At 46.9% G+C, this 23,424-nt stretch overlaps 1 protein-coding gene across 4 annotated transcripts in view; it reads right to left on the bottom strand.

The window, feature by feature from the left end:
• Positions 1 to 23,424, bottom strand: part of SLC12A7 (solute carrier family 12 member 7) — a 408,366-nt gene that overhangs the window by 211,597 nt on the left and 173,345 nt on the right. Inside the window, exon 1 of one of the 4 annotated variants that reach the window (XM_040432157.1) lies at positions 1,935 to 2,054. The exons of the other annotated variants lie outside the window; for them this stretch is intronic. Coding sequence (XP_040288091.1) covers positions 1,935 to 1,974 — 40 coding nt within the window. The 5' untranslated portion in view covers positions 1,975 to 2,054. Of the gene's footprint in view, positions 1 to 1,934; positions 2,055 to 23,424 lie in introns of those variants that run through there. 4 annotated transcript variants of the gene reach the window in all.

Raw genomic sequence — 23,424 nt, 5'->3', positions numbered from 1 at the left:
TGCTAGGACGCCGTGTGCCCGCTGCTGTACAGTAATACACTCTTATAGATAATACAAGTGTATTACTGTACAGCAGCGGGCGCACGGCGTCCTAGCAACCAATGACGCCGTGCGCTCCTGCACTCAGCAGGAATCCAGGCCGGTAATCTCACGTCTGTGTTCCACGGACGTGTGCATGAGGCTTCATTGTAATCAATGCATGAAATGATAAGCAGATAACTCCAGTAAAGTAATCTGTACAGAACAAGAAATGGCTTCAATTATTAGGCTTAGGCCTCTTTCACACTTGCGTTGTCCGGATCCGTCGTGTACTCCATTTTGCCGGAGGTGCCCCGCCCGGATCCGTAACAACGCAAGTGAACTGAAAGCATTTGAAGACTGATCCGTCTCCAAATGCGTTCAGTGTTTACTATGGCACCCCAGGACGCTATTAAAGTCCTGGTTGCCATAGTAGGAGCGGGGAGCGGGGGAGCAGTATACTTACAGTCCCGTGCGGCTCCCGGGGCGCTCCAGAATGACGTCAGAGCGCCCCATGCGCATGACGACGTGATCCATGCGACCACGTCATCCATGCGCGTGGGGCGCCCTGACGCACTCTGAAGCGCCCCGGGAGCCGCACGGACGGCAAGTATACTGCTCTCCACTACACTTTACCATGCAGACTTTAGCGTCCTGGCAGCCATGGTAACCATTCAGAAAAAGCTAAACGTCGGATCCGGTAATGCACCGAAACGACGTTTAGCTTAAGGCCGGATCCGGATTAATGCCTTTCAATGGGCATTAATTCCGGAATCCGGCCTTGCGGCAAGTGTTCAGGGTTTTTGACCGGAGCAAAAAGCGCAGCATGCTGCGGTATTTTCTCCGGCCAAAAAACGTTCCGTTCCGGAACTGAAGGCATCCTGATGCATCCTGAACGGATTTCTCTCCATTCAGAATGCATGGGGATAATCCTGATCAGGATTCTTCCGGCATAGAGCCCCGATGACGGAACTCTATGCCGGAACACAACAACGCAAGTGTGAAAGAGCCCTTAGTGGCCAGTGTGAAAACTGCATATTTTTTTTTTTTATATAGTGACATGGAAATTAAAAACATCACCAAAAATTTAAAAAACATGATTTAAACAACAGGTCATTTGCTGATGACACATTCCCTCTAAGGTCTTCATTGGCAAGCATTTCCTTATTTCATATTGGCAATATTTTAAATGCAATTTTTAATAAAGCTTGATTTTTTTAAAAGTTTATAACCCTTGGTATTACGGTCTTTTTTTAGCTTCTATAAAACTAGCAACTGATGAATCTGCAGAAATGTAGTCAAATGTATCATATGTATAAGGAGAGAACACCTTCTGCCCCGAGACCATTCCCTTTGTCATTCCTAAAATGACTACCCAGCCTACAAAAAGCAGGTTACGGCATTTCCATACATACTGTAATGTTCTCACATACCTTCCTCAACAATTAAGAAAAGAACAATGTGAAACATGCAAACAAGGTGACTTCTATCAACATCTTTTATACATAATATTAAAAAAAACACATAAAAAATGGATTCAAAACTCAGCAATGCATTCCATGTGAACCACGGCACAGCAAGCATTCAACTAGTAGTGACTGCCATTCATAAAATGGTTTCTGATGTGCTGTATTCCAATGCAGTAACAACACCGGCTCAGAAGATCTAAAGCCATATGTCTAATCCTTTTACGTAACAGATGATACCAGCCCTACACGCTACATGCAACCATCTAGTCAAATCGCTAAAAATAAACTCCTTAAGCATCTGTTCTAAAATAAATCTATTTGAATAACGCAGTTCTGTCCTATGGAGAGTTATACATAACCTGTCTTTAAAAGGTACAAGCATAGAGAGTAGAACAACATATAGCGAGAGACACTAGAAGAAAAAACAGCACTGGTGTGAGAACTTACCAGCACTGGGGCCGCTGTCTCCATAATCGAGAATGTTCATTGTACAGGTTTATCTCCAGGTAAGAGCCGGACAAGAATGCAGGCTGCTGCCTCCCACCCAGCTCCACTAATGCCGGCTTCTCAGTAGCAACCAAACTATTCTAAGGCTTCCTCGGGTTTACACTGCACCTAGGACACAAAGCCGAGCAGCACAGCAACAGCAATACACTCTGACAGCTTTAAGCCGAAGGATCTTTACCACTGATAAATAGGGAAGCCACAAACTGCTTGGAACAAGTATCCTGATGAGGAATCTTACACCACCCTACAAATAAGATAGTATGATATGGTTATTCACTGCCATCTCTCAAAGGAAAGCCTAGGAAAAAGTATTTGGATTTATTTCCACAGTGTGGAGTTGGAGTCAAGGAGCTAGAACCATATCCGGGGGAAATGCACCAACTCTGGATTAAAAATAATATTAGGGCTCTTTATCACGGGCCCAGTTTTCTGTCTGGATGTGATGTGTGTAGTGAACGCATGGCATCCGGACTGAATCCTGACCCATTCATTTCGTACATCTTGCAGTCAGGAAAAATCGCAGCATGTTCTATATTGTGCATTTTTCACGCAGCTCGGCTCCAAAGAAGTGAATGGGGCTTGTGTGAAGAACAGAACGCATCCGGATGTAATGCATTTTTCACTAATGGCTGCTAGTAGATGTAGATTATTATTCTTCCCGCGCGTGAAAAACGTATCAAAAACTGAAACGCAATTTTGCCGTTCCAATGCACGGGCATCATATGTGGGGTTTCCACTGATAGATCCAGACTCATGGGTCCATGTTCTATTTTTTATTTTTTTTTGTGGCGCAGAGGCACGGAGAGAAACCCAAGCAGAAGCACTCCGTAGTGCTTTCGTGAGGTTCCGTGCCTCCGTTCTGCACTGTGCCTTCCGTATTGTGGACCCATTCAAGTGAATGAGTCTGCATCCTTGTTGCGGTGCACAAACAGCTGGTGCCCATATGTTGTGGACCCGCTTTTTGCCGGCCGCAATACAGGCACAGCCAATGAACAGCCGCCTGCATGAGCCCCAACTGTGTGGAAAACCACCAGGTTTTTCTCTGAACAGACAAAATCCGTATTGCTCAGGTGAAAGAGGCCTTGTATTAAAGGAGCAGCTGGTTGCATGTTTCATAGGAATAAGGAAACTCTGATACAGTATGTTACGTTCTTGAATGAAATATTTTATCGGGTTTCCTTTGTGATAAAAGTTTAGAAACTGTCAAATTAATGAGGAGAAATGAGGGAATTTCTGCCACATGACCAAAAAGCAAATGTTACTGTAGGGTATATCCACATTGTAAAAATGTCTGCATACATCAGCGGGGTTGTACCGGAAGGAGGTGAATGGAATTCTGCAGGCACTATGGAGATGAATGGGACTAACGAGTCATTATACCCTTAGGATATATTCACACAACGGATTCTAAAAGTCCGCCTACAAAATTCAGCATGGAATCTGTGCATGGTTTTTTCCAGTGTGTTTTTCACACAGTTTTTGATGTGGTTTTCCAGTGCATTTTTATTTATTTCTTTAATCAGAGGGCGTTTACTGCATTTCCAGTTTGTGCTTCGTGCCATAAATGTAGACATTCATTTCCATGGGAGATCTCATTTGGCGTGGATTCTGTCCCAAGATAGGGCATGCTTGGAAAGGTTTTTTGGAGCAAAAAAATAAAAAAACTCATTGTGAACTAGCCCCTGAGAGTAATTTCAGTTTTTTATCGCTACCTCTGTATTTAATGCATAAATCCTGAAGGATGGAAAAATACAAGTCTATTTTATATTCCCCACTTTTGGCTTGGTCTCAAAAGACTGCATGAAAAACAGCATTTATTCCCCCCAAAAATGGCATGTGTGAAACCAGACTTATGGGGGAAGAAATGGGGGGGGTAAGAGATTCGCTGTGCTGTTTTGGATAATGGCTTTAGGTTGTGCCGCTTTATCCAACATTAACTACAGTTTACCTCATCCTCAGAAAATTCGAGCAGAAAACATCTGAACACTTTGTATTATTCTTCCTGAAACATGGCTTGAACACTTGGGTTCCATTTACTTCACAAATCTCATTTTGTGAGGGAGGATTTAGTTGTTTATTAAGTCATGTGACCTGTATACTTAATCCTCCATAAATGACTTTGGGATTTTCCATGTTTCACATTTCACTGACCCATTTTCTCATTCCAAATAAAAAGACTTCAAAGTGAATGGTAAAAACGAATGCATACATTCATTCTTTAACGTCCTAAAATAAAAATAGAAGATTTACGGGTTTGAACTACACAACCTGCAGACTGGCAGCAGATGGATCTCTGCAGTCAGTGCAGAAGATTTTCCCTTGTGACACTTTTTATGCCTTCTGCAGTGAACCCCAAGCAGAGTTAGGGTCCATTCACATGTCTGTAAATGTTTTGCGGATCTGCATAATACGGACACCGGCAATGTGCATTTCACAATTTGCGGACCGCACATCGCCAGCACTATAATAGAAAATGCCTAATCTTGTCCGTAATTGCAGACAAGAATAGGACATGTTCTATTTTTTTGCGGAAACGGAAGCACAGATGCGGAAGTGCAGATCCGCAAATGCGGACAGCACATTCTGGGCCCACTGAAAATGTATGGGTCTGCACCCGTTCCGCAAAATTGAATGGAGGCCTAAGGCCCCTTGCAGGCGAGCGTGTCCAATGCGTTGCGTCTGCGATCAGGGAAAATTGTGCGAGTGCGTATGCAAATTCAGTTTTGACTGCAAATGCATTGTTCAGTTTTTTCCACGCGAGTACAATGTGTTTTGCACAGGTGTGAGAAAAAAACTGAATGTGGTACCCAGACCTGAACCCGGACTTCTTCACTGAAGTTCGGGTTTGGGTTAGGTGTTCTGTAGATTTTATTATTTTCCCTTATAACATGGTTATAAGGGAAAATAATAGCATTCTGAATACAGAATGCTTACTAAAATGTGGATTGAGGGGGTTAAAAAATTAAATTAATTTAACTCACCTCATCCGCTTGTTTGCTGCAGGCCGGTATATCTTTTTTCAGGACCTGCTAAATAAAGGACCTTTGATGACGTAATCGCGCTAACCACGTGGTGAGCGTAGTGACGTCAGCGCAGTCCTGCTGAATGAAGATAGAAGACCCTTCTATCTTCATTCAGCAGGACCTGCGCTGATGTCCCGCGCTCACCAGGTGGTGGGCGCAGGGGTTATGTCATCAAAGGTCCTTTGGCAGGTCTGAAAGAAGAATACCGGCTGCGCAAACAAGCGGAGTTAAATTATTTATTTATTTAACCCCTCAATCCACATTTTAGTAAGCATTCTGTATTAAGAATGCTATTATTTTCCCTATAACCATGTCATAAGGGAAAATAATACAGTAAATTGACTTTAATTGGGTTGCTCATCTTTATCATCTCCTAGCAACAATGCTTGAAAATCGTACCACATCCGCACTTGCTTGCGGATGCTTGCAATTTTCACGAATCCCCATTCATTTCTCAGGGGCCTGCGTTGCGTGAAAAACAAAGAATATATAGCATGCTGCGATTTTCACGCAACGCACAAGTGATGTGTGAAAATCAACGCTCATCTGAATAGCCCTATTGAAGTGAATGGGTCCGGATTCAGTGCGGGTGCAATGCGTTCACCTCACGCATTGTACCCGCGCGGAATTCTCGCCCGTGTGAAAGGGGCCTAATTCTCCATTCAGTAACTGGACCTTCTCAGTTGCAGAAAAGCAAGATTATCTGCTCAGGGAGCCCTTTAGTGAGGCCGGAGGAGCAGGAAGAACACAAAGGTCACATGTACTGAAGCTGTATGCCAATTTTCTGGTATATTAAAGCCTCAATTATTTTGTGCAAATGGCATTTCTTAAGACTTTCACCACTCAAGACACATTTACAAAACATGAGTGGGCTTTGCAGCAGAGCCTCATCAGCTGAACACATTTAAAGGGGTATTCTGCCTTGAGAGTACTGATGACCAATCCTCAGAATAGACCATCGATATCAGATCGCCGACGGTCCAGCTCTTGGCAACCCTGCTGATCAGCTGTTTGAAAGGGATGTGGTGCTTGTGAGAGTGTGTGCAGCCTCTTCAGTGCTTTACTTGCACAGCATCTATATAGTAACGCTAGTGCAGAGTAATTACGGTCTCGTCCTGTTCACTTACATTACCCCACACCACCAGTACTATGTAGAGGGCGCGCAGATAAATACTGGAGAGGCTGCAGCACTAGCACAAATTCTGTGGCCTCTTCGGGCAGCTGATTGGCATTAGTGCCAGGGGTAGGACTCCCACAGATCTGATATTAGGATAGGCCAGGGATGAGCAAACTGCGGCTCTCCAGCTGTTGTAAAACTACAAATCCCATCATGCCCTGCTGTAGGCTGATAGCTGTAGGCAGACTGGGCATGCTGGGAGTTGTAGTTTTGCAACAGCTGGAGAGCCGCAGGTTGGCCGTCAATATTCAGAAGCCGAAATACATCTTTAATATAATTTCCGCCAGAAAACGAGTAGATTTCACTTTCTGCTGCACGGAAAGCACATCTTAATAGATGAATCCACAGGACTTTTACTGACACACCAATCTATAGTAAATGTGCCCCATAGGTTATTGTATGTCCACACTGCTGACACAGAATTCAGTAGACACCATCATAAGCCAGTGGGGTATGTCAGGCACCAGTGGAACCAGTTGTGCAATGTATAGCATTTTCTGGTGCATACCTATTTATGAGGCAAACGCACACAAAAACACTGCATCTTACTCGTTTTGCTTTTCCAGTTCAGCTAGGAGTCGTGGTTTAGTTGGAAGGGTCTTGACAATATAGGTCAGGCATCCTCAAACTGCGGCCCTCCAGCTGTTGCAAAATTACAACTCCCAGCATGCCCGAACAGCCTACAGGTATCAGCCTACAGCACGGCATTGTGGGAGTTGTAGTTTTACAACAGCTGGAGGGCCGCAGTTTGAGGAAGCCTGCTATAGGTGATAATGTTTTGAATTTGCAGCATGTCAATTGTATGGATTTCATCCTTTGTAACACAAATTGTTAGGTGGTTGGAAATCTGCAAGGGGTTTTTGGTGTGGAAATGCTTCTCTGCCCACACCTGTATGCTGGTGGCCTAAAGGGAATCGTCATGCTTTTGGACTATTATCTGCAGCAATACATAAGTAGTACTGCAGATAAGGACTACAGATCGGTATTTTTTTTTCATACTGTCCCCCATTTCCCTGTCGTAAGCATTCAAAGCTGGGCATTTCAGCAAAGCTTTGAGCACTCACAGTGGGAGAAGGGGAGCAGTTTTAAAAAACAGACCAATCTGCATACTCTCCAGTGTTCCTCTTTTGGAGGGACATTATTTTTGACTCAAGTCCCTCTTTGCTCTTAAAGGGTTTCTACCACTTCATTTTCACATAATTAGCTTTCAGACACTAGCGATCCGCTAGTGTCTGCTCTACCGAACCATCCTAATATAACTGTTTATTGTCCTGCCGTTTCGCTAAAAATCGAACTTATATAGATATGCTAATGAGCCTCTAGGTGCTATGGGGGCGTCATTAGCACCTAGAGGCTCGGTCTACCTTCACAAACTGCCGCCGCCAAGCACGTCCCTCCAGCCCGCCCATCTCCTCCGGAATGCGATCAAGCGGACGAATTCTCGCGCATGCGCCCTGCGCGTCTGTATTCGGCGCATGCGCAGTGAATGTCTGACCGCTTCCCTGCACAGACATCTCCACTGCGCCTGTTCCTTGGAGCACTATGACGTCATCGGCGCAGGCGCAGTGGAGATGTCTGAGCAGGGAAGCGGTCAGACATTCACTGCGCATGCGCCGAATACAGACGCGCACGGCGCATGCGCGAGATTTCGTCCGCTTGATCGCATTCCGGAGGAGATGGGCGGGCTGGAGGGACGCGCTGGGCGGTGGCAGTTTGTGAATGTAGACCGAGCCTCTAGGTGCTAATGACGCCCCCATAGCACCTAGAGGCTCATTAGCATATCTATATAAGTTTGATTTTTAGCGAAACGGCAGGACAATAAACAGTTATAGGGGGGGGGGGCTGATCAGAGGCTGGAGGGGCTGATCAGAGGCTGGAGGGGCTGATCAGAGGCTGGAGGGGCTGATCAGAGGCTGGAGGGGCTGATCAGAGGCTGGCTGCCATGGTCAGCTCCCTGCACAAGGCAGCAGGGAGAGTGTAAAGTCCTATTCACTCTAATAGAGCTCTATTAGGGTGAATATGACAAGGGTTCTAGCCCTTAAGGAGGCTAATGGTTATTAAATAAAAAGTAACAAAAAAAAAAAAAGTTTAAAACACCACCCCCCCAAATATAGAAAGCGATATATATCGCATATCGCACATGCTTAAAATTATATTGCAATATAGATTTTATGATGCGGCTCTGCCTGGCTCCTAACTTTTTTAGCTGGCTCCTAGATTCCAAGGAAATTTGTCAAGCCCTGCCTTGAGGTGATATATGGCAGGGTCCTGAAGGGGTTAAAGTCTCTTCTGCAATCCACTTACTGCCTAGCCGACACAGAAAATCACCGCAAGCAGCCATGACCTGCCTCAACCTGCGATTGGATCTTTCACACAATGAAGTGTCAATGTCCTCTTATACAGACCAAATTAGCAAAGTGATCAACCAATAAATAAGCAACCACTTGTTCATAGGGTGATCCTGTTCTGTTGGCCACTAAATGTACTCATTTATTTTACGCACTTATATATTGGCAACATATTCCTCAGCACTTTACAGACATTAGCATCAAGCTGTCCCCAATGGGGCTCAGAATATAAGTTCCCTATCGGTATGTCCTTGGAGAGTGGGAGGAAACCGGAGTACTCAAAGGAAACCCACGCAAACACGGGGAGAACATACAAACTCCATGCAGATGTTGTCCTTGGTCGGATTTCAACCTAGTACCTCAGCGCTGCAAGGCGCCAATGCTAACCACTGAGCCACCGCGAATCATTGTTTCTGTGCTGTGGATCATATGCTGTCTAAACAGTGATCTGTTACAGTGATTTTCTATGGGACAAGCTATCACTGTATGGATTGTTTGTCCCAATAAAGCAGAGGTGACTGCTGCTTGTAAATGCAACTATCATCTCCACTAATGATCAGGCATTTAGTCTGCTCACGATAATTGCTGTATTTGGGGGCGGGGCCAGGTCACCCCTTTTAAACCCCACTCCTTGGCTATCCTCGCCACATACGCCGTTTCTACTCCTCCCCGGCGGCTTACGTCACTTCCGGGAAGCGCGCTGTCCAGGTAAGTTATGGCGCACGGCATCTTAGGCGCCCGAGCGTTCCTCCCCTCGTTCTCTCCCACGTCCGACTCACCCTCCCTCTCCTGTTTCCCCGAGGATTCGCGCTCCCTCCATCTCCGGTCGGTCCGCTGCAGCCTCCTGCGCATCCGTCCTCTCATGAGAGGACGTTCACATGTTCACCGCCATCGCTCCGGCAGCTCGGCGGCTGCCATCGCGCACCCTCCTTCACTTGGGAGAGCCCCACACCACGAGCGTTCCCTGCTGACTCAGTCCACCCCCCCGTCCCCCCGTGTGTGTAGCACGATATCTTTACGCCTCTTACTGTCTCAGGGTGAAGGGCCAGACATGCTCCATTACTTTTAAATGTGTTTTTGCTATGTGTGTTAAACGGGGTCTTTATTCAGTTAAACACAATGCTAACAGGAGACTAGTGTACAACCCAATTGTTCAGCTGTGAAATTGAATTAATTTAGTTACAGTGCCATGGATTGATCTGAGAGCAAACATATACAACGGTAAAATAAACTGTGCAGACAAGTGTTTATTTGTAGTCACCTGCACATCATATGAATGTCATTTAGTATGTTGTTATGTCTGTCATTTTCGCAAAAAAAAAAGGGAATGTACAGGTATCCACGGTTTTCTGCTTCCATTCAGATACTGGCCAGTGGGTTCTGGAGGCCATCTCTGTCCAGCCAGCCACTCATTGTGGCGCAATCCTGTGGCCTGTCGGTCCTGGTTTAGCACAGCTGGTACCGGGCCATGCTGCATTTTGCAACTCACACCTTGCCTGCTTGTTCCCAGCGATCATACATCTTTTTCCAACAGGCACTTCTGAGGGTTCCTGCCAGTCAATCTAGTGGATCTCTTAGGCCTGAGTGGCTTCTCAGGTAGGTATTTAGTGCTGCACTCCGCATTTCCACCCGCTACACCAGGGTCCTGGGTGCAAGCTAGCTACCACCATCTAAACCTTCTGGTCCTTTGCACGTCTTTCTTTCACTACTGCTCTGTGGCACACGGGCCTGGCCTCTATATAAAAAAAAATAATAATTCAGGTCGCACTGTGATCTTCCTTACCTGAGGCGTTCAGGTGATGTTTCTGTCAGTCTTTACCTGAAGCGTTCAGGTGTCTTCCCTGTCTGTCTTAACCTGAAGCGTTCAGGTGTCTTCCCTGTCCATCTTAGCCTGAAGCGTTCAGGTGTCTTCCCTGTCCATCTTAGCCTGAAGCGTTCAGATGTCTTCTCTGTCCATTTTTGCCTGAAGCGTTCAGGTGTCTTCCCTGTCCTTCTTAGCCTGAAGCATTCAGATGACGTTGCTATCTTTAGCCTGAAGCGTTCAGGTAACATAACTCATCCTCTCAACCTGAAGCGTTCAGGTCAAACCACTCTACTCGGCCTGAAACGTCCAGGTCTCCTTCTCGCCGCTGTAACCATGACTCCTCCTCCTGGCACCCTAGACACCCTTCTGCACCTTACTTTCCTCCCTAGCTGTGTGTCCACTCTGCTCACGGGAGCCTCTCCTGGGATTCCTGCCTTACTCATCCAACGTCACTCTGCTTCTCATGTCAAACCAGCACGTCGGTGCGTCCATCCTCTCGTCCAGCAACGCCTCAACTGGTTGTTATATCCTGCCCCGCATAACTCACTCACGTCGGCTCCTAACTTTTCCAGTCCCCAGGGCGAGTCGGGTCTCATCCGTCTAGCTTCAAGCTGTAAGGCAAGGGTATCGGGTCCACAGACACAGGTACGTTCTCAATTTACGATTGCTCATGGCCTCTCCAGCTGCCATGTTTTGTCTTTAATTTCAGGTCTTACGTAAGGTCACTTCGAGGTCTTCCGAGCCATGTCGCAGGTATCAGACGTGGACGACGCATTGTCCCTCCCGGATACCTCGGTCTCTGGTCAAGGCAGCCCAGAATCCCTCAGGAGGTGGACCGTACCAAGGCTCGTCGCGGAATTGAACAGAAGGGGCATCAGGCATCCAGCGTCAGCAAGAAAGGCCGAACTATACAGGCTGTTACGGTTGGAACCCGGTCCTTCAGAAGGGGAAGATTCGTCCCCATCCATTCAGCAATCTCTGGTGCAGTTGCAGGCCACCATGGATTCCCTCGCCTCTTCCGTGGCTGACATCAGGGCCAGGGTGGTGGACTTGGAATCCAGAACCCTCCCGTCATCCCAGGCGGTGGTCCCACTAACCGACCCCTCTTCGTATCAGCTACCGGCACCAGCAGTTCCTGTGGTAGCACCAGCACACTTCGTGCCGGACATTAAAAAAGACATCTTGGCAGGAAAGGATGTGAACCTGGCTTCCATTCTTATAGCATCCCATGATGCTGCTGACAACAAGACCTTTGATTGCGGGGAAATCTCGGTTGTTCTTAGGGCCAAGGATGCCCGTCTTAACCGCAAGCTCTCTGTCCCGGAGTTCGTTTTGGCCTTTAGCCTGTATAGAGACGTGATCTGCTCCGCCTACCCATCCCGGAGGGAGGAGCTGGATACGTATCTATACAGAGTCACTGATCTTGGGCACAAGTATGGCGGTACGGCCTTCTACGATTACCACCGCTCCTTCTCAGCTAAGGCCGCCGCTGCGCTGACTCAATTTCAGTTTTCCGTTAACTGGGCCACTCTTGATATGGAGTTGTTCTGCCGGCATTTCGCCGGCCTCCGGGCTCCCTCCTGTTCGACTTGCCAGTCGATCTTTCATTCCACGGAGTGGTGCCCCCAAGCAGCCACGGCTCAACCAGACAGGGTCACCCCCGGACCCTCCGGGGTCTCCCGCAGCCCCTCCTCCACAGACAAGTTAGGTAGACCCATTGTCTATCTTGGCAACAGCCAAGTCTGTAATAATTTTAACTTTGGCACTTGTCTCTTCAGTGGCTGCAGGGCCCTGCACATCTGCACCATTTGCTTCAGGGCTCACCCCAGGTCCACATGTCCGAAGAGGTTTTCCAAACAGCCGTGACTAGTCGACTGTAATATTGATCTCCTGGCTTTTCTGTTGCAGGAACATCCGGTTCCTGGATTTGTGGACTCCTTGATTTCCGGCCTCTGCTTTGGCTTTAACACTGGGATGGTGGCGCTCCCCCCCTCTAACTGGGTGTGCGACAATCTTCAGTCGGCCAGGTCGGATCCCGCCGCTGTTCAGGAGCTCCTGAACTCGGAGGTTGAGAAGGGGTTCCTTTTGGGCCCTTTCAACCTGATTCCATTTTCTCGTTGGCGGATCAGCCCCATAGGAGTTGTATCAAAAAAAGAATCCAATAAAAAACGCTTGATCTACGACCTCTCAGCCCCTCATGATTCCGTCATCCCTAGTATCAACTCATTAATTCCATCCGAAGAGTTTGCCATGAGGTATGCGTCCATCGATGAGGCCATTGCTCTCATCCTCAGGGCTGGGAAAGGCGCCTGGTTGTCTAAAACAGACATCGCAGACGCATTCAAGCTACTACCAATCGCACCACATTTATGGCAATTCTATGGCATACAATGGGAGAGCAGGTTTTATTTTGCTAATTGTTTGACCTTCGGCTCAAAAAGCAGCCCATGGTTTGACCAACTGGCTCAGGCGTTACACTGGATTCTGATCCAACACGGCAGTACTCCATCGGTCATCCACTACTTGGACGACTTTCTCCTCATAGAACAACCACAATGCCACCAGTCAGGGCTTCACTCCCTCCTGGAGCTTTTTTCCTCCTTACGCATTCCTATATCGCAGGGCAAGACCTCTGGTCCTGCCACCTCCATCACCTTCCTGGGCATTATCCTGGATTCCGACAGGATGGAAGCCAGGCTACCGGAAGTCAAGTTGGCCCAAATCCGCGAAGTCGTTTCCGGGGCTCTAGCATCTTCCCAGTTGACCAAGGTAGAGTTACAGTCCCTCCTGGGTAGATTAAATTTCGCTTTAAGGGTGATGCCCCAGGGTAGGGCCTTCATTTCACGTCTGCTCTCGCTCCTCCCAGCAGCCCCAGAACCCAATAGCATTGTTCATTTAGACAGGGCAGACATGGCAGACTTACGCATGTGGAACAACTTCCTTTCAGCATGGAACGGGGTTAGCCTGTTCATCCCATCCTGGACCTAATCTTCAGCTAGGGTGTTTTCCGATGCCACGGCTTCCCGGGGGTTCGCAGCAATCTTCGGGTCCCACTGGTTAGCTGGACCAAGGCCGCCTCAGATCAGTACTGACCCTCAGGCCCTCAGTTCTTCTCCGTTTCTGGAATTTTATCCCATCGTGGCAGCAGCCACGACCTGCGGTCACCTATGGGCCAATTCCAGTGTCATGTTCATATCAGACAGTCAAGACTTGGTGGACATCATTACCAAGGGTCGAGCCAAGTCTTCAAAAATCATGTCCCTTCTGCGCAAACTGGTCTGGCTGTCCATGATTAACAACTTTCACTTTTCATGTTCCCACATTTCAGGTGTTAGCAACACTGCGGCCGATGCATTATCTCGCTTCAATTTTCACACGTTTTTTCAGGCATGTCCAGAAGCCGACCAGACCGGGGCACGGATTCCCAGATTCAGCGACCTAATGTTGGATTAGGGTCACTACTGGCAACGGCCAAGGACCTCATGCACCGATCCCTCTCCGTCAACACGGCCCGCAATTATCGCATCGGTTGGAATCTTTTTTCAAAATTCACCATAGATCATCCCCAACGGGATACAGCTTTCACACCCTATATCATGGCTTTCATGGCCCATTGTCATGTCAATCTGAAACTGGCTCCCAACACCATCCACTTGTACCTTGCCGGGGCGCAGCATTTCTTGGTTCTACAGAATCCGAAACATCGCTCTGCGTTCACGTCTCAAGCCGTCAAAGCCACACTCAGGGGCATTGAGAAGAGCAGTAGGGACACTACTCCTTCTCGACGGCCGGTCTCCGGCGAACTTTTTAGGCAGCTATCAGCAATCCTTGATGGAAACCCTTTTGGCCCTTCCTTCAGTCTGGTTATCAAGGCAGCAATGTATTTAAGCTTCTACGGCTTCCTGCGCCCCGGAGAGTTCTCAGTTACTTCCCCAAGGGCGACCTTCCTGAAGAGGAAACAACTATCCTGGAACCAGGATCACCTCGTTTTAAGCCTTCCTTCCACGAAGACATCTCAGACCGGACCCCCAACACAGATTCGCTTCTTTGAGTCCAAGAACGCCTGGTGTCCGGTTCTTGTACTCTGGCAATTCTTGAACACCATACTATCTCCGGACTCCGAATCACCTCTACTTCCGTTCCAAGGGAAACCCCTATCCACGCTGCAGTTTGTATCCCACATCAGATCCCTGGTCGCAGGGTTGGGGGTAGACCCCAAAACGATATCCGGTCATTCTTTCCACATTGGAGCGGCATCTGCAGCCTCCAAGCACGGGACACCTCCGCACGTCATACGTCATATGGGTAGGTGGAGATCTGCCTGTTTTTCCCGAACATTCCGGATCCGCAATCAGAAACCCGTGAAGTGTTCCGTTCTTTGGCTTTGTAATGTATATTAAATGACATTTGTTTTCCCTACTCAGTGTCTTTTTGGCCCTCTTTTAGGCCTGCCCACGTGACGTGGCTCCTGGCACACATCAGCCATTGTTAGGGTCTCTTCCCTCCATGCTACGGACCGTGGCCACGGACACAAATATTATATATATACACACACACACACACACACACATACATATACACGCCCTGTAAGGCTGGTTTCACTCGAGCGAGTTCATTGTAACATCAACACATTACACCAACTGCAGCTTTTATGAAATTACACTCTAAATCTGCAAAATATAATATGGAAGGGGTCCCCTTTTGCAGTTAAAAAGCTACCACTCTTCTGGAAGGTTTTCTACAAGATTATTGAGTTTGTGGGAATTTTATTCCATTCATCTACAAGAGCATTCGTTCAGACACTGATGTTGGATGAGAGGGCCTAGCTTGCAATCTCCATTCAGTTTACTCCCAAAGGTGTTTGATGGGGTTGAGATCAGGGATCTATGTAGGCCTAAACTGCGGTTTCTGCACTGAGGCACAGTCATGCTGTAACAGAAAACGGTCTTCCCCAAACTGTTCCCACAATGCTGGAAGTTTAATATTAGATAACCCATTGAATACATAATACAGCCAAAAAAATGCATATAGTGATAGCAGTGCAGGAATGTACTGCGACAAGTATAAAACCACCATCCCTCCAACAATAATAACTCCTACGGTTCATTTTGCACATACGCCCCCTGAGGAAGCGAGGCGAAACGCGCGTCAGGTTGGTGCCATCATCCTCTCTCCTCTCCTGAAGGTTGGTCCTTGACAAGGAAAATGGATTTCCGTCCACGGGATATCTCCTGGTCTTTCCAGGTTGATGCAGTATTTGCAGGGGGTACTGAGGCGGTAGGTGATCCAGACCGGAGGAGCACTATGGAGCTTAGGGCACAGCTCAAACACATGCTGCACAGGAGCATGAAGTTATGGTGGAACAAAGCCAGATTGGATAAATATATCACTAAAGGGCTGATACCAAGGGGTCTACGGGTCCAGACCTTTCCGTCATATGGGAGAGATGACTAAGATTTTTGCTCACCCATTGTTTATGGTTGCATCTATGTTAGCACACTTGTGATGTACTTGGAGACTCCTGAGGCTACTCCATGTCTAACTTATATGCAAAGACACTGCAATGGGTAGGACTAGTTATTATGGCATAACGGTCAAGGTCTTAGATTGCTCACTATTTATACCTTTATATGTGATTTCTACACAACATTTGTGTTAATTGTTGGTGTGCAATCTTTCAATTGACTGCGCAAAATGAACCATAGGAGTTATTGTTGGAGGGATGGTGGTTTTATACTTGTCACAGTACATTTCTGCACTGCTACCACTATATGCATTTTTTTGCTGTATTATGTATTCAATTTTCCTCTTTTGAATAATAAAGATTGAGTTTATACTATATGTGTGTAATATTAATGGGTTATCTGTTTGAGTGACACACATATTCTACCATTGATATAAAAGATCGATTTTCAAGGAAAAGAAGCCACAGACAAAGGTAAGAGCCCTATATAAATAGTTGTAGTTGTTAAATAAGGATTTTAACAAGCCCAAAAAAAAAAAAAGGTGTTTTGGGGGTGACAGAAGCCCTTTAATATTAGCCAAGATGTCTTTGCTGTTCTAAAGAACTAAGATTTCCCTTCACTGGACCTAAGGAACCTAAGCCAATCCCATAGCATTATCCCTCCTCCACCAAAGTTTGCCGTCGACACAAATCCAGTGAGGCTAGTAATGTTCTCCAGGCATTTGCCAAAGCCAGACATGTCCATCAGATATCCATCATGTTTCCACTGTTCCAAAGTCCAGTGGTGGAGTGCTTTATACCACACCATCTGCTCGACATTGTGCTTAGTGATGCAAGACTTGCCTGCAGCTGCTCAACCATGAAAACCCACACCATGAATCTCCGAGGGAGACCCTCATGGCGGAGCCATATGTGTAAAATTAACACGGAGAAGCCATGCGTGAGAGACTCTAATGGCGGAGCCATGCGTGAGAGACTCTAATGGCGGAGCCATATGTGTAAAATTAACATGGAGAAGCCATGCGTGAGAGACTCTAATGGCGGAGCCATGCGTGAGAGACTCTAATGGCGGAGCCATGCGTGAGAGACTCTAATGGCGGAGCCATGCGTGAGAGACTCTAATGGCGGAGCCATGCGTGAGAGACTCTAATGGCGGAGCCATGCGTGAGAGACTCTAATGGCGGAGCCATGCGTGAGAGACTCTAATGGCGGAGTCATGTGTGTATAACTAAACGGAGAAGCCATGCGCGAGACTAATGAAGGAGTCATATGTGTAAAACTAAACGGAGAAGCCATGCGTGAGACTCTAATGGCGGAGTTATGAGTGTAAAACTAAAACGGCGAAGTAATGCGTGAGAGACTCTACTGGCGGAGTAATGTGTGTAAAACTAAACGGCGAAGTAATGCGTGAGGGACTCTAATGGCGGAGTTATATGTGAAACACTAAAACGGAAAAGCCATGTGTGAGAGACTCTAATGGCGGAGTTATATGTGAAACACTAAAATGGAGAAAGCCATGCGTGGCGGAGCCATGCGTGAGAGACTCCAACAGCGGAGTCATGTGTATACAACTAAACGGAGAAGCCATGCGTGGGAGACTAAAGGCAGAGTTCTGTGTGTAAAACTATAACTGAGAAGTCATGCGTGGGCGACTAATAGCAGATGGGTTTTTTTTTGTTTTTTTTTTACTTTTCCCATCACTTGTGTGTCACCAATAGGACTCGCATGATCATGATCATCTCCGACAATGAACTTGAGACACTAACCAGCCTACAACCGTATAGTACCCCTAATGGACAACACTAAAAACGGACACCGGGCCCCCAAAGCCAAGGGACTGAACTGGATGACCTCATGGTGATGATAAGTAGTTAAACATGCCAGACCTGATGGAAAAATGCATGGACAGTAGTGATCCGAACCACGAGTACAACCGAAACATTAATCAACCGCGAACTGTGAAATTGAACAGATGAGGGAAAACAAGAGCCAGAGGCATTGCAGCTCGCTAAGAGAAGACCCTTGTCATGACAAACGAATGACCAATTTGTGAACATGGTAGGAACACACTCTTATAGGCCTAGAAATGAAAAGAAATACAGCTTTAGTGGAAGCAGAGTATAACACATGATATAAGAACAAGTGGGTGAATGCAGCACTGGATGTGAGTGGTGCCTAAAACATTATATGGGCACAGCTCTGAGTATGAGCATGAAGAGCATGGTATAAAGCAGTTGTATGAATGCAATCTGAAGTGAGCAGAGTATTGATGGAATGCAACCGCGGACGCATGAACACAGCTCGCAGTGAAAGGCGCATGGGACAAAAGAAAATGCAGACAAACGGACGTAGCTTTTGAAGGTAACAATCCTAACGACAATCATTCGACTATTAGTGCCCAATCCCCTTGACCCCGGAGCGATATGAGTCACGGACCGTGGAACCACGTCTGATCCTACCGTGAATGCCAGCCCTCGCCTGGCACCTTCTGCCATTGGCCAGGCGCGAACGGCCTTTTTTTTTTTCACCACCTCGTATTGGCCTAGAAACACGTGAACGTGGTTGAACATAACCCTGATGCAACGCCAATTGATAGACATAGTGCACCTACGGACATGCACGTAACCGCTGACGCGTGCTTGCCCATAAAGTAATGTTTACAGAATAAACACATTTACATGCAAGAACATCGGAACTCAATCACAGATGTCATGACCCTATCTGCTAGGGCCACCATACGTGGACCGCTGATGCACATTACCCCACACCTTGCATGTTTGGTGCTAACTGCGGACGTGCGCCACCCACGTAGTTATTCTTAACGGATCGATATCTAACTATACAAAACCTTTATTATTAATTTGCATGAAGATGGCAAAACTGAAGATGTTTTTATGTCAATAGAACTGATTGCCGTCATTGAATGGACTTTCCTTATTCACCTAAAATGGCCGCCTGAAGCTTCTTTATTAATTGTACTGCGCCATCTGGAAAATTGGGTGCCACCCCTTTTGAAAGTGCGGGATAATACTGCACCACGATATGCCTAATATGGATTACAATGCTAGTGCCATACCTAGGTTATGTAAGTGAACCTAGGGGGCAGACTGGTAGGTGGAGCGTGTGCCAATCTGACAGAGTGAGGACGTGCGCTTTTGTAGAGAGATTTTCAAAGGACCATTGCCTGACAATATGGCTGATCGTCCTGGTCCCCAGCCCGATAGAGGCAAGAGGCCCAGAAAGGAGGTAGAGGCTACCAAAGTGCCTGCAGAGGCTGGCGGTAGTCCACAATCACCCCAGTGGCCCTCAGAAGTTGTTCTATTGTTAGCGGGAGAGAGCGACGATGTCTACAAGATTATGTGGAAACAGTGCGCGACTCATTATGTCTCCAGGTATGGGTTGTACTATACCCCAGGCCCACCATTGAGGCCAGCAGAACCTCCCTAAGCTCTAAGTGCTAGAACATGCTAAAAAAATTTATAAATATATGAATGCCGCACTGATTAGACCGAAACAAATGTTGCGGCGATACACTATAAGGAGAGCAATATCAGGACTGTTTATTGCGTTGCCATGGCGCCGGCCGGGGATGCACTGCGCAGGAATAGGGAGCCCGACGTTGGATCCGGTGGTTTTGTGTGTCGGGCGCGCAGGTGCAAAGTACGCATGGAGACGCGGGGTTGCATGGCGTCCGGTTCCCATGACACCTGCGGGGTGTGCCCCCCGCAGGCGCCATGAGATAGCATCACACCCTATGGAAAATGGCACGCATGCGCACTAGGTATACAGGAACGCCGAACGGAGCATGTACCTCCGTTGGATATACACTGAGTGAATGGTCTCCTTAGCGATGAGTACCCCAGGTCCTCGTCAAGTATTGCAGTAAGTACGTTCTTAAGATATTTTTTATTTTTTTCTGGTACTGGAGCGGGTTGTTATGCTCTTAGCCGCTTTAGGTGCTGCTCCTGCGTTTGGGCCTCCACGTGACTCCTTGCCTGCTGATGCTCCGTGTCTTACTGGATGGTATGGAGGGTTCACGCAGCTTGCGGCGTGTCGGCATTACCCCGTGTTTTCTCAAATTCAAACCACTGTTCCACGAGAGCCGGTATCCGCGGTGCAGGGAGTACAAGGCGGCTGCACAGAGAGCCGAATGTGCCGAGCCGCATGTAACAGAGCCACCGTTGCCCGGAAGTGGGGCTCGGCTGTCAGAAGGAAGAGCGTGAGGCCGGACTTACCCTACCCGACCCGGACGCACACGCCGACGAACGATGTGGGAACTCTGCTAGCCGTACATTGGAGCGCAGAGGACGCTGACCCCGCTCGTGACCAGGAAGTAAAGATGCGCCTGCGCATGACGCTGCTGTGAACGTGATGCGAACGTAGCTGACAGGGGGAGGGGTACGCAGTGCTTTATATACGATGTACGGGAGCCTCCCCTCCCACAAATACGGCAACTGCGTTGCCTACACTTATTGCAATGGTGGCCACCTATTACAGTTCCACAGACAAACTCAATAAGCTTTTTAGAATGACTCTTTGAGAAATGTTTGTAAAGGTAGACTGCATGGCTGGGTACATGATTTTAGACACCTAAATTTAAAGCGAGTCTGTCACCAGTTACCTCCCTATATCAAACTGTTTGCATAGACACATACAGTGCCTTGAAAAACTATTCATACCCCTTGAATTATTTTATTGGGATTTTATGTGACCAACACAACGTAGCATGTGTTAAAGAAAAAGATACATGGATTTCAAAAAACATTTATACATAAAAATCTGAAATGTGTGGCGTGCATTTGTTTTAAGACCCCGAGTCAATAAATTGTAGGTCCACCTTTTGCTGCAATTACAGCAGCAAGTCTATTGGGGTATGTATCTACAAGCTTTGCACATCTAGAGGCTAAAATTTTTGCCTATTCTTTGTAAAAAAAAAAACTCTAACTCAGTCAGATTGGATGGAGAGCATCTGTGAACAGCAATTTTCAAGCCTTGCCACAGATTCTCAGTGGGATTTAGGTCTGGATTTTGACTAGGCCATTCTAACACATGAATATGCTTTGATCTAAACCATTCAACTGTAGCTCTCGCTGAATGTATAGGGTTGTTATTCTGCTGGAAGGGGAACCTCTGCCTCAATATCAAGTCTTTTTGGTCAAAAACTTCAACTTTGGTCTCATCTGACCACATCACCTTCTTACACATGTTTGCTGTGTCCCCTACATGGCTTGTGGCAAAATGGCAAAGGGACTTATTATTGTTTGCTTTCATAAACTCGCTTTTCTCTTGCTACTCTTCCATAAAGGCCATAGCACACAAGTAACCGGTGTCCTGTGGACAGATTCCACCGCCCGACCTGTTGATCTCAGCAGTTCCTCCAGAGTGACCATGGGCCTCTTGGTTGCTTCTCTATTTAGTTTTCTCCTTGCCTGGGCTGTCAGTTTAGGAGGACAGCCATGTCTTGATAGGCTTGCAGTTGTGCCATTAAGCTTCCATTTTCAGATGATAGATTGAACAGTGCTCAGTGAGATGTTCAAAGCTTATGATATTTTTTTTTTTATAACCTAACCCTGCTTTACACTTCTCCACAACTTTATCCCTGACCAGTCTGGTGTGTTCCTTGGTTTTCATCATGCTGTTTGATCACTAATCTTGTTATGGAATATAATGGACACTTGCTTGTCACCTCTGAGAGGTCTTCAAGAACAGCTGTAGTTATACTGAGAATAATTTACACACAGGTGGACTCTATTTATTAATTAGGTGACTTCTGAAGGCAATTGGTCACACTGGATTTTATTTACAGGGAGCTGAATACAAGTGCACTCCACACTTTTTAGATTTTTATTTATTAGAAAGTTTGAAAACCATCTATTCACTTCACACATACTTGCTACTTTGTGTTGGTCTATCACATAAAATCCCAATAAAATACATTTAAGTTTTTGGTTGTAACATGAAAAAATGTGGAAAGATCAAGGGGTATGAATGCACTTTCAAGGCATTTTATCTGTGGTTCACCTATTTCTAATGCCTTTTTCTTTTGTTGGTCCGAGGCGCCATTCCCAAGTTAGGATACTTTTTCTTAAAGGGGTTTTCTGGGATATGTCCTCAATATGAGATCAGTTGGGTCCCGGAAGTCGGCCGTCAGCTGCTTGAGGAGACCACGTTACTTCGGTCAGTGCCATGGCGTCCTCGCTGCTTACCAAGCACAGCGTAGGGTTGAGCAGTAAACCGGTTTATTAGGAAACAGGCAATATCGCTGTTTCCAAATAACCGCAGTATTTGGTGACGTCATAGGAGTAGTCATACACGTGCTGACCACTCCTAAATCTGTGTCAGCCCGCCCAGGCATCGTGCATATGCGTACCGTACATATTACTTCCTGCAGCGGCCATCCCCGGCTGCTCCTCGCTCCCATATTCAAGTCTCCGCTCACTGGCCAAGCACAGGAGCGAGGCGCGCAAAGTCAGTCAGCAGTGTCCAAACTAAGGTGGGGGAAGAGGAGTGAGAGACCCTAACAGCTCAGGTGTCAGAAATAAAGATTGTACTGTTTAGGTCTTCTGCGGCCCTGGCCCTGCCTGCAAGCTGCACTGCACATGGTGATGGCACTTGATAAACTATAATGTCTCCCTGTTGCCTCCATACAGGAGCAACAAGAAAACATTACTGTATGGGGACCACAAAACATTATTATACTGATGGTGGAGGGGTTACAAATTGTTGTCCAATACAGTATAATGTCTCCTGGTGGCCCCATGCAGTATAGTGACTCTTGTGGCCCACTGCTTTCCGAGCGACCAGCCCATATAGTATATAATGTCTCCTTGTGGCCCGCTGCCTGCCCATACAGTATATAATGTCTTCTTGTGGCTCCAATACAGTATAAGTCCTTGTGGCCCCCATACAGTATAATATGTCTTTGTAGCCCCCATACAGTATAATATTTCCTTCTGGCCCCCATACAGTATAATATCTCATTGTGGCCCCCATAGAGTATATCTCCTTGTGGCTGACCCATACAGTATAACATTTCCTTGTGGTTGCCGCAGTGCCCCATACAATAGAACGTCTCCTTGTGACTGCCCCATGCAGTATAACATCTCTTTGTGGCTGCCCCAGTGCCCCATGCAGTATTACGTCTCTCTGTGGCTGCCCCAGTGCCCCCTACAGTACGTCTCCTTGTGGCTGCCCCTATACAGTATAACGTCTCCTTGTGGCTGCTCCCATACAGTATAACGTCTCCTTGTGGCTGCTCCCATACAGTATAACGTCTCCTTGTGGCTGCCCCCATACAGTATAACGTCTCCTTGTGGCTGCCCCCATACAGTATAACGTCTCCTTGTGGCTGCCCCCATACAGTATAACGTCTCCTTGTAGCTGCCCCCATATAGTATATTGTCTCCTTGTAGCTGCCCCATACAGTATAATGTCTCCTTGTAGCTGCACACATACAGTATAACGTTTCCTTGTGGCTGCCCCCATACAGTATAACGTTTCCTTGTGGCCCCAAGTGTTTTTTTCTTCTAAATGGGTATTTATCACGATATATATCGTTATCGCGATAAATTTCTTAATATGGTTATCATGGAAATATATTTAATATTGCCCAAC

This window comes from Bufo bufo, chromosome 5 (genome assembly GCF_905171765.1).
Source record: "Bufo bufo chromosome 5, aBufBuf1.1, whole genome shotgun sequence".
NCBI classification, from domain to species: Eukaryota; Metazoa; Chordata; class Amphibia; order Anura; family Bufonidae; genus Bufo; species Bufo bufo.
The sequence above is the reverse complement of the archived record's forward strand: the minus strand, read 5'-3'. Positions and strand labels throughout refer to the sequence as shown.